We start from the raw sequence: 12,762 nt of genomic DNA on the forward strand, positions 1-12,762 counted from the left end.
TGCCCGTGCCATAACTTCTTTATGCATTAAGGGATTCTGAAATAACTTGGCATAAATGTTCATCATCATGACCCGATGTGTCGCGCACAAGACTATACTTTCTGGATTTCCAACCCATTGAAACCGATATATCATTACAAACTAAAATCAATAAGCTGTCAAAATATTAACAGAAAATGGGGGTGATTTGTAGCAAATGAAATAAGCCCCCATTGTACAAGCAGACGGAAGCAACTACGATGCATTATTATATTATAACCTACAGGGGGTCCATCTGAAATCTGAAATCTTTGTGCAGACTATTTAATGCTTCTCACACTAATTAATGTTTTTACCATTATTAACACTTTTACTGTACTTCATGTGTATTTTAAGGGGGTCTGTGATACAATCTGACTACTGTGCACAGTCGTCTTGCTACACGATGATTTAGGATATGACTTTAAGCAGATTGCAGAGGGTACTGTTGTAAATTTAGCAGCTAGTCTTATTAAAGTTGATTTATTGATTGATTCTACTGATGTGAAACTTTGGCCTCTGCTACTAGAGATGTCATTCACCAGTTACCCTCATAAATTGCTTGGGTCTGGAGTGTGTATCATTTTGTATCATTTTATCTGGGCATGTTGTCATCATGTACCATCGTAAACATGTCTGGTTTGTTAGAGTTAGAGGTGGCTCCATATTTGGGATGGTACCATCAGTCAACGGTTATCCTCATAAATATTAGGGGTAATCTTTGTCTTTCATCACTATGATACACTCCAAATATGGGAGGGTACCTGCTTTTGTATATAAGCCTAGGTCAGAACTTGGGAGGGGGGGATTCTTTACTTTTGGCTCGGACTTTGAAAATGTGAGATCATAGAAACAAGAAATGAAGTATTTTACAGTTATAATTATAAGTGACTTTAGACCAGAGGAATGAGAGAATTATAATTTTGACAACATTATTTCCATCATTTAGACTATTTATCCATCACATAATAAACTGATGTAGTAAACTGGATTTTAAGTGTATTTTATCTATGGAGTATAAACACCCTCACCCGAACCTACGTTTTTCAACACTGGTGGCAGCGACGGAAACGGACTTACACACGTGCTTATCAGAAATTTGGACATATATTTCTATTTAATATATTTGTGGTGACAATTAAGTGACAATCATGGGACCTAAAAAGCAACAAGAAAAAGATTCTGTCACAACTGAAGATGATGACAGTCATGAACATGCAAGGGGTGTCAGACTTGTTTGAAGAAGCACGATTCCTGGTCAGATTTTGCACAATTCAATGACGTTGTTCCATTATTCGATAAAAACTTGAATATGGGGAATCAGAGTAGGCCAGTCATATTACGAGTGAAGGCTCAAAATAGTGGATTTTGGAGCAGTATTTTTGTGCTCATGCAGCTGCAAATCATGAAGTTGATAGGTTGTTTCAATACACTTTTCCATGGATTAAAACAGACTGGGAAGTACTTCCGAAATCGCGTTCAAACGACTTCGATTCCATAATAGTCTGGATTTAAATGGTGTACAAAGTGGAAATAGCTTCAACTATGGTGACAATAACGAGGAGGTGTTGAACAAGGACGTAAATGCTATACTGGATGAACATGTTGCATTATCCGAGGATGCAGCACAAACATCTAACTTAGGTTGTCTCAAACAGTTTAACACAGTTAATTGTTCACCTGTCAAAATGGCCAAATTACAGAGAGCAGACCCAGATTTAGGAATTGTGATACAGTGGCTTGAAGAAAACAGACGACCCCTGAGAGATAAGGTAGCAGGGAATTCACCAAGTGTGCGGAATTATTGGCTAAATTATGACCTGTTAACTCTGATTGATGGAGTGTTATTTAAAAAGTACATTGTCAGTGCGAAGAACCATCAGCTTTTGTTGATAGTGCCTAGAGTACTATATAAGGAACTTTTGATATCTTGTCATGATTCAATTACTGGAGCACATTTAGGAATTTCAAAGACATATTCAAAATTACATCTCAAATATCACTGGTATAAAATGAAGGAATACATCCAGTTGCACATCAAAAGTTGTGAAAAGTGTGCATTCCGAAAAAGGCCGAAAAACATACCGAGGGCACCACTAACGGAGTACACAGTTGGCCATCCTATGGATCGTATACAAACGGACATAATGGGGCCACTTAATGAGACAGAATCCGGAAATCGGTATATTATCGTGGTCATTGATGGATTTACCAAGTGGGCTGAGTGTTATGCAACCAGAGATCAGCTAGCAAGTACCGTTGCTCATAAGATTGTATATGAATTTTTGTCCAGATATGGTATGTGTTTGGACATACATTCTGATCAAGGGACAAATTACCAATCCAAGTTGTTCAGTGAAGTCTGTCGGATTTTGGAAATTAATCAAACTAGGACTAGTGGATATAGGCCAATGGCAAATGGTGGACCAGAGAGATTCAATCAAGTTTTGCAAAATATGATATCTACTTATGTAAACTCCAATCAAACAAACTGGGATGAAAATCTTAATTTAATCACCTCCGCATACAGAGGATGTGTCCACCAGGCGACCGGATTCACGCCAAATTATTTAATGATGGGACGTGAAGCTATTATCCCCGGTTGACATTTCACTTGGCTGCATTTTAGAGAACAAGATAAGTTCAGTGGACTATGCCATTCAACTACAAGAGAAGTTAACAGAGGCGCATCATATAGCACGAACTAATTTGCAAAGAATGCTGTCAGACAGAAGCGTGATTATGACACCCGGATTTCAAAAACACATTTTAGTAAAGGACAGTTAGTTTTGTGCTTAGAGAAGTCTAGACATAAAGGAATCAGCAAGAAAATTGACCCTAATATTTGGAAGGGGCCTTATGTTATTACAAGGAAGATCACAGACCTTTTTGTATGAGATAAGACTTTCCCCCAAATGGCAAATCAAGAATAGTGCATCATGACAGATTGAAACCGTTTCATGGAAATAAAACGACCCATTGGCAATCAAACATGGTGAAGTCTAAGGAAAATAACCATAAATCAAAAATGAAAGGGTTCCAGCAAACTTCCAAATCCTGCCTGGACAGTACCAGTCAACAAGTGAGGAGAAGTTCAAGGAACAGGACACAATACAGACCATACCAACATGGTACACAATAGTAATAAAATATTAAAAGTGTTAATTGTCCTTCATCGTGAGGGTACTTCAAAGGCTAAGTGTTGGTATATATAAGGGACTTGCACATTTGGGCAATCATTTCTAGACATTTAGCATTTCTGAAAACACCAAAATATTGAAAAATTAAACCTGGATTTTTAAATTTTAATGAACACGTGCACAAGCTGCAATAGGAATTTTTTCTTTTCGTTCGGGATTAACCAGGCATGAAAGGCAGTGTTCATACGTCATGAATGACAATATTTTTGAGAATCTCACAGGGGGACAGAAAAGAAGTTGCATCGTCCAGGATTCGTGCCAATTTCTCCAATACCCACCGGAGCAGTACCACAACCACCATACATGATGTACCTACCACCTCCAGGACATACAACATTAAAAATCCGCTAGCATGCACTTCCAGCAACCATCAATTGGAAATGTGGACATACCAAGTGCGCCTCTTGAAACAATGCCAGCAAATGCCAAGCGGCCAAGGTCAATGCCAGAAAATGAGGACATTTCTTCTATGTTACACCGACTAAACGATCACCTAGTAAGCATAGACAGGAAGCTTGACACTATGTCAAGAGACATACACGTCATAGCCCAGAATGTACAGGGGAAGGATATACCCTCAGATCTACTTTCTGAGCTGGATTGTCTCCGGCAGAAAATTCTGGATTTTAAGAAATGAATTTGTATCAAGGTCACTTTTGGACTTACTTCAAATTCCTTCTGGATTTTAAGTGCTAACTAATATTCATCCTGGATTATAAGAGTGTAATTATTAATTTCATTCTTTGTATGGATTTAATTAGTGGCTGCATTGGTAATAATAATCCCATTCAGCCTAAGTGTATACAAATGGATTTATTATTCTTTATATGGATTTAATTAGTGGCTGCATTGGTAATAATAATCCCATTCAGCCTTGGTGTATTCAAATGGATTTATTTGTGGGTTTCATTTTCAGATATGAAAATTTGTGCCATTTATTAAAACCATTTGTTGTATAATTAGATGTTCTTGGCACATAGGACTTAAAACTTTGGTAGAGACGACTACCATAGCCATATAAAATCAAATATTGTGCCCATTCCTTTCTTTTTTCAAATTAATTTAAATAAATTAAAGGCACCAGGACTTACATTAGTAAATGGTAAAGACGACTACCATAACAATGAAATTAATCAAAATTGTGCCTATTTCTATCATCATACTGTGTTAATGTTAAAATAAATAAAGGCACCAGGACTTAGTGTGAGTGAAATAAACATTGTGTGAATGTACTTACAAATATATATTCACCTTATTAGATGAACTGAATTCAACACTGGACTTTATTTTACATGTGTTTTACTAGGACAGTTGGCGATTTTTTTTACACTTTTAATGTTTAATACATACATTAGTATAATAGTCATTTTACATGTATACTACTTTGAGAAGTATTTAGTCACATAGTTCTTCCGAACTATAATCATGAGTTTTATTAAAACATAGAGTATATAGCATGTTTGCTACTATACATGACACTTAATCATTTATATTGAGGAGCAATTTCAATGATATAATAGTTTAGGTATTCATATTCTTATGTATCTTCTCATAGTATTTGGGAGTAAGAGTCTGGCTCAGTAGTCACTTATATTTTAATGTTAAAACTTAATTGGGGACAATTAAGAAGCTAAGGGTGGGGGAGTGTTGTAAATTTAGCAGCTAGTCTTATTAAAGTTGATTTATTGATTGATTCTACTGATGTGAAACTTTGGCCTCTGCTACTAGAGATGTCATTCACCAGTTACCCTCATAAATTGCCTGGGTCTGGAGTGTGTATCATTTTGTATCATTTTATCTGGGCATGTTGTCATCATGTACCATCGTAAACATGTCTGGTTTGTTAGAGTTAGAGGCGGCTCCATATTTGGGATGGTACCATCAGTCAACGGTTATCCTCATAAATATTAGGGGTAATCTTTGTCTTTCATCACTATGATACACTCCAAATATGGGAGGGTACCTGCTTTTGTATATAAGCCTAGGTCAGAACTTGGGAGGGGGGGATTCTTTACTTTTGGCTCGGACTTTGAAAATGTGAGATCATAGAAACAAGAAATGAAGTATTTTACAGTTATAATTATAAGTGACTTTAGACCAGAGGAATGAGAGAATTATAATTTTGACAACATTATTTCCATCATTTAGACTATTTATCCATCACATAATAAACTGATGTAGTAAACTGGATTTTAAGTGTATTTTATCTATGGAGTATAAACACCCTCACCCGAACCTACGTTTTTCAACAGTACATGTGTCATAATTTTGTGATCTTATAGTGAGAATTCTTGTTTTGTCGGTTTCAGATCAAATATATCAAAAAAAGAATATCAATGCATAATACTGTGAATACGCATCACACCACTTCGATTTCACAATAGATCATGTGATTGCGCATCATCCAGATGATAACCTTACAATAAAAATACGAACCATTATCATGACCTACAGGGGGTCAATTTTAAAGTCGTCAGGTAACATTTCTTCACGTGACTTCCATAGGGAATCGACAGACGGTCATTTCTTGTGTGACACAGTAGGGGCCCTGTCTATACTTTCAGTTTCTATTTCTGTATTTTTGTATTTTATGTTAGTATATGTCTGTAAAACCAACATGAAATACTTGCATGTAAACGATTCTGAAGCATTCAATTTATTATATAATTAGGTAGGATAGCGAGTCACAGACCCTCAACCCCCATCCCCAATGGATTAGTTCATGCATAGCACGAGGGGTTCGACATTAAATGACATTATATACATGAAGATTGATCAATAGAGACAATTTGGTATCTATTTTCATTTCATTTACGTCCTTACAGGACATAAATCGCCTACTGCGGTCGCAAAATGAAACAGTGTCAGTCGCAAATAACAGTTCAGATCAAATATCAAAATTGGCAAGTCAGCATACAGTGAATGTTTAGATAAAAAGTAATTTCTTTCAAAAACGCAACAGCTATGCAACATCTTATTTACATAAATGTATGGAGTATACATGCTTATTTCAGAAAACAACATGGATTATTGGATTACATATCAATATGACGTGTTTTTATCAGTTTCGTGACTTGGTCGAGTGAATTTTCATGCAATGAGTGTGACCAGTCAACATTTTGTAAACATTACTTGTCTATTTCATCTACTACATCACCATATACACACATCTATGTTCGACGTATCGTTAAACTTAAATGCACACACCGTGTAAAGCAAAATAATTGATTTTAAGACGATTTCTGATCGGTCGCAACTGGAAGAGGAGAAGTACAGTCGTTTATAGAATGTGGTGTTGGCTATTGCAACTGAAATTCCAAAGCGCCCGTGCACCATATGAGAATATAAAGGTGTATAGTTACACTTTCCATCATGAAAACAAATATATAGTTAGACAATTTTTCAGTAAAATCATTTTTAACTGTTTCTGAATATTCCAATTATGAGGTTTACTAATTCTCCGCGCTCGCTGTCCAATCAACGTTTGTTCGGCAAACACATATACATGTTCATCGCCAATTACAATGTGGCGGTACATACACATATCACACATGTACGGTATGACTTGAATGAGCAATCAGCTATACATATATTTACCATATTAGATGAACATATAAGCACATGACATTTCATTCATTACATTATTATAAAAGTAGTCATTCAATTGCTTCATTTCTTTCAAGCGTTGCGAAATAAATATATTTTACTAAACTGAAAAGTTTTCGACTGAACTCTTAAAAGATTTGAATTTATGAATACTAGGCCACATACAATAATATTTTGACATATACTGTTTCCTTAATCGTAATAAAAAGGAACAAGAGCACTGGCTTGCGGGTGCAGACGCTCATCTGATTATTTTTTTGTCTCTGTATAATAGAAAATGTTGTCCTACCCATGATTTTCTAAGTCTAAGGGGTCATAGTTCTTGCACACACACAAAAAAAATGTTACGGTACTTGCTGTACAGAGTCAGCTTTTAATGGCGAATAACTGTTCCAAGTTTTAAAGCAATAGCTGTGACCGTTAAGGAGAAAAGTTTACAATATCTGACAACAGGAAAGATCAATCAAATTAGATGTGCGTGCGAACTTTTTCTACAATGTAGAATTTGATTAAACTCTTATTTTTCAAAATTTCAGAATATACCTAGAAAATTCAGCAAGTAAAATAGATAGGGTCGTGTGCTTGATTTTTTGCTAGACTGATTTGGAAAATATGGACCTAATGCAATATTTCATAATGGGAGTCTATGGAAAAATCATAACTTTCATAACATTTTCGCGAATAGAAATTTTTCTACAATGTAGATTTTGATGAAACTTCTCACAGACATGACCTATAATTTGATGAAATAAAATGTATAGGTCCGTGTGCTTATTTTTAAGATATATGACAATGATTAAAGTGAACCGGATATTTCACGCTAATTTTAAGACATTATTTCGAATTATTTAGCGTGTCATATGTTTAATACCATATTTTGACTTTAGAAATATAGCAACAGTGCCATTCTAATAATTTTACTCACAGGTTGCGATTAATTCATAAAATGATTTTCATTCATGAGGAAGAATTGACCTCATGACCGATATTGCAGAAAATCGATATCAGGGGAGACAACAGCTATTTGGTATTGGTAACAGGTAACCGGTATTGCGATGTCGATATCTACTGCCTCCGGGTATTGTCACCTGGATGTTTATTTCAATATCAAGTGTAATAAAAGAGAAGGTTTTTCATAATTATTATTATTTTGATAATAACTATTACTTAAATGTTATAATAATAATAAAAATAAAAATATCATAATAATAATTATTATTATTATCATAGTTATTATTATTATTATTATATTACATATAGGATGATAAAAGATACAGTAATGATATTGAAAATAATAATGATAATAAAACACACAAGTATAGTGAAAACTTCATGAGTTCTTTGTGCTGACAAAAAAATTAATATAAAATTATTGTGTTCTATACTCAATTTTCATTTTCAGTTTGTTCCAAAAGTGACTTTTTTCATGCTTTGCTTTGTAACTTTGAAATGCACATACTGTTTTCAATTTTAGACAAATGTTATCTACAGTATTCTGCCAGCTTTAGATGAGTGAAAGTCACATTTTTCTGAAATATCACAATTCTCCAGACAGAATTTGAAAAAAATAAAAACTTGCATATTTCTTTAAGAAAGTTTCTCATTATTTTATTGTTGTGAAAATAAATTTCTCATTATTTTATTACTGTGTTTGATCAACAATATTTTTCTTTACATAGAAATCCAAAAAAAAAACCTAGTATAACTTTAAATGTTATTAATTATTCATTAATTTAAAATAAATTACTTTGTTTCTCCTTCTCACTAACTGATACACTTGAAAGGTAGACTGACTCTCCAATAAACAATGACCCTTGTTTATTGGAACCATACTGTGATGGTCATTAGCCCCCAACTGTGCTGGTGAAGACAGAAATCCCTTGGCCCACTGCCAAAATCTAGGCCTTTAAACAAGCTTAATTGAAATGTCACTGGAGTTACAAACTATGAAAAAGGGATTTTTCATTAGAAATAAAACAAGTCATTTTTATCAAAAGAATGTTTAATATGTAATTTTCTGAACCATAGCATTTTTAACATGTTATTTTATAATAATTAAATTAATTTTTGTATCAGTATAACATATCTATCAGCAATAAAAACCATATTTTCATATAAAATTATTTTCATACGTATTCTTATATAAGAAGAATGCATATTTTAACATGTTTCCGAAAAACAAGGTAACAAATCGGGTGAACATTGCTATCTGTAAAACATTTAGATTCAAGTTAAAGGCAAATATCGATGAAGACGTATACATGTATATTTAAGAAATATGATCTGATTTTACATTGTTTTAAATAACGCTGTCTTTAAGTATAATATGTGTAAAAGACCTAGGTACCGCCCCCACCCCCCCCCCCCACCCCCTCATAACTACACACATTCCACCAATATATGAAAACTGCTTGCAAAATAAAAAATATGCGAAAGATTAAAATCGCATGATAATTATACCTTGTAATTACAAAAAGAAAATACCCGTAATTCAAAACGCAATTATAGCATTATCAGTGATATAAACGTCTGTGTTGTTTTAACGTTCCTTATTTAGAGGTAATTGGCAAGTTTTATTACAGGTCCAATAAAAAGGATTTATGCGTGATGCATATAACATTTTATTACTTCCATAAACTATCATTCAATAGGATTACAGTATAGAAATTAGTTTTATGCAAAATTATCTTGAATTGAACATGTACAATAAATTATGAAAGTAAGTTAATCACGACGACATTTATGATAACTGAAAAGATCATGAAACCAGGTAAAATTTTCACGAAAACAAAAATATATCATTAAGTTACTGAAGTAAAATTCAATTCTGTTTGAATTTATTTACTAAAAATTATTAAGTAAAATATATACAAAAAAATCTGTATTTTACTTTTTTACGACAATTTGCATTTTTGACTCAAGGGTCGTTAGGAAAGCTATCTCTTTTAATGTTTAATTGACATAATTGGCATAATTGACACTGATATTTAAATGTATATGAAATAAGGTGAGAACAACAACATAAGAAGAAATGCGCGTCTCTTTCTTTTTAGAACCGAAATATTAATTGCAATATTTAATTGCATTTCTTATATTGTTAATTTGTGATATTTTTTAAAGTTATATGCTGAAAAGAATAATAACTGTATTTTATCAAGCACTTTAAACGTCTTAAGAAATGATGCTGAAAATAATAATGTTGTAAATTGGGCTTCAAAAGTAAGGGATTTATTACAAAGCGCAGGCTTTCATGAAGTATGGATATTTCCGTCTTCCATAGATATTAATATGTTTGTACCCGTCTTGCGCACTAGACTTATAGATATATATATAAATAACTGGAGACAAGATATATGTTCAAGATCTTCTTTGTTTTTATATAAAGAATTAAAACAAGATTTTGAAATGTCAGAATATATTAGTAAAATGAATTGTCATAGTTTAATAAATATTTTAGCTAAATTACGTTTATCTTCACATCAGCTTTCTATTGAAACTGGTAGACATAGAAATATAGATAGAAACGATAGAAAATGCATACTTTGTCAAAGTAACGACCTTGAAGATGAATATCATTTTGTTTTAATATGTCCAATGTATGCCTTATTAAGAGCACAATATATTCCTAGATATTACTATAAACACCCAAGTATGTTAAAATTTATTCAATTGTTAAATTCTACAAATGTTAAAGTGTTGAATAAATTGGCTCTGTTTTGTAAAAAAGCCTTTAAGCTAAGATCAAATCATGTGAATTCATTGCAATAGATTATAATTATATTCTTTTTACTTGCATTAGTTTATTGTCATTATTTGGTATTATTTATTACATTACTGCGTGCATGTATGATTTTATTTGTATATAACGATGAACTGTAAATGTTCAAGTTAGATATAATAAAATGTCTGTTCTGTTCTGTTCTGTTCTGTTCTGATATTAACACAAAATGAATTACTCGCGAAGTAAAACTACATTAAATGATTAAATCATTACTTTAACGTTTTGATCACAATACCGCATGTTCACGCGGCATACTATAATATCGTCTGCTTATGACGCTACAACAACAACTTCGCGCTGAAGTTAATTTTTCTTCGAAATTAGTGAAAATAAACCGTCTGAGAACGAATCAAATTTTTATTTCACAAAAATGAAATAAATATCATTCAAAAGATAAATTCAATGAGAGTAGGAAAGTTCTTGCACCTAAGCTTTCATATCAATGGTTTTATACAAAAAATGCTTTGAAGAAACGCATGTATGAGATTTTTGCACATTTTATATGGAAAAAAGAAGGGAAAAAATGACGAAATGATGGCATCAAACTTCATGCGAAGAACGATTCAAAAATTAAGATAAAATTTAATTTAAAAAAACCTTGTGATGAATCAAATGTTGAACTTTGGTAATCTTTTTGCACCTAAGGTTTCTTATTTTTAGTAATTTTGTTATTAAGTAAAATGTGTACATGCCCTTCTTATTTCTATATAGAAAATCTGACCGCTATCGATTAGTGGCCGGAGGAATATTCTTCGGTATGTCCGTACGCCGAAATAAGGCTTTATTCTACGTTTTCCGGATAAATGACGTTACGCAATCACTTCCGGTTTATCAAACGTGCAAGAACTACCTTAATTTACTTACATGCGCATTGCAAATGCTTATGTCAAATACCGTATTTTCCTGTTTATCATAAAGTTAAACAGAATTACTGTATATTTATACCTTCTTATTAAACGTTTCATTCGACCTTGCGGTGCTGATTTAATCTCTGACTTATGCAAATAACGGTAATCTAAAAATAAACGAGCAAAATAGACCTGTAGAGCAGTGTAATTGTACCGTAATCTTCGATAACCATCGACTAATTGATTACATAATATTATACTAAATATGCAGCGGACCGTCACGAAACCCGCCCCGCCAGGTCGAATAAATATCCTGCACTGTATTGCAGCGGACCATCACGAAACCCGCCCCGCCAGGTCGAATACAACGAACAATATTAGTTTCGGTTTTGTCGAGGAAGGATTTCTATAAATATTTTCATTTTTTTTCGAAAAGGTTCGCACATGACATAATTATCGGCGGTCAATATTTAGCCGTCGTTTTATGGTGAAATTTAAAATTTAAAAACGGAAAGAAATTTATCAAAGTGTTTTTATTTTCTGTTACATGAAAAACACAAATTCCTTAACATCATACGTTAACATAATGCTTTTATGGTGTTTTTTTTACAGATATTTTTTGAATGTTTTAGATTGAAAATATTTTAAAATGTTTTAGATGAAATTCAAGATTTTATAATGTAAAAAACAGCCTTAAACAACATAAACAAAAGCCTCTGTTTATGTTGTTTACGGGTGATTTTTTTTTTACATATAAGTTTTATGAATTTTATCTAAAACATTAAAAGAAATTTTCCCCTCTATCATAAAAATGTATCTCCTCTCATAGCATGTGACGGGTCCCTGTGGTGGTGGCTTATGTAGAATTTTTCAGGTTCTTGTGGTCATACATACATAAGGTACGTTTACGTGCCAAACATTTTCCCTTGGGACATGCCCTTGGATCCACCCCAGTACCTGGATCTGCCCCTGATATAGTTCAGTTATGAAATATTTTCATTTACATTTTCATCCGTTCTCGAATTAAATTTTTGCATATGTTTTAAACTTCCTCTTTCGTTTTTGGAAACGAAACTATTCCTGTAAAACATGCAAATAATAATATAGATCGACCCAGTTTAAACTAGAATTATAACAAAAAGTCAATTTACATACCTGCTTCTGCTGGCATATTTGACGATAGAAAAATCACTTAATTAAATCTTCAAATTTATTGAATCGCAGGTAAATCACAACAAAAAAATCCCACTGACATTTAACCTGAAGTCACGTGACAAACTTTCAATCAATCGTATGATGTGTACTTTCG

At 32.9% G+C, this 12,762-nt stretch overlaps 1 protein-coding gene across 4 annotated transcripts in view; it reads right to left on the bottom strand.

Moving 5' to 3' along the window:
- Positions 1-12,755, bottom strand: part of LOC123529932 (uncharacterized) — a 30,445-nt gene extending 17,690 nt beyond the window's left edge. For 3 of the 4 annotated variants that reach the window (XM_045310533.2, XM_045310531.2, XM_045310529.2), the window contains exon 1: positions 12,609-12,755. In XM_045310533.2, the coding sequence (XP_045166468.2) occupies positions 12,609-12,624 (16 nt within the window). In that variant the 5' untranslated portion in view covers positions 12,625-12,755. Of the gene's footprint in view, positions 1-12,347; positions 12,369-12,608 lie in introns of those variants that run through there. The other variant, XM_045310530.2, reaches the window with a different exon arrangement.
- Between the last annotated feature and the right edge of the window lie 7 nt (positions 12,756-12,762).

Source organism: Mercenaria mercenaria, chromosome 13 (assembly GCF_021730395.1).
Source record: "Mercenaria mercenaria strain notata chromosome 13, MADL_Memer_1, whole genome shotgun sequence".
NCBI classification, from domain to species: Eukaryota; Metazoa; Mollusca; class Bivalvia; order Venerida; family Veneridae; genus Mercenaria; species Mercenaria mercenaria.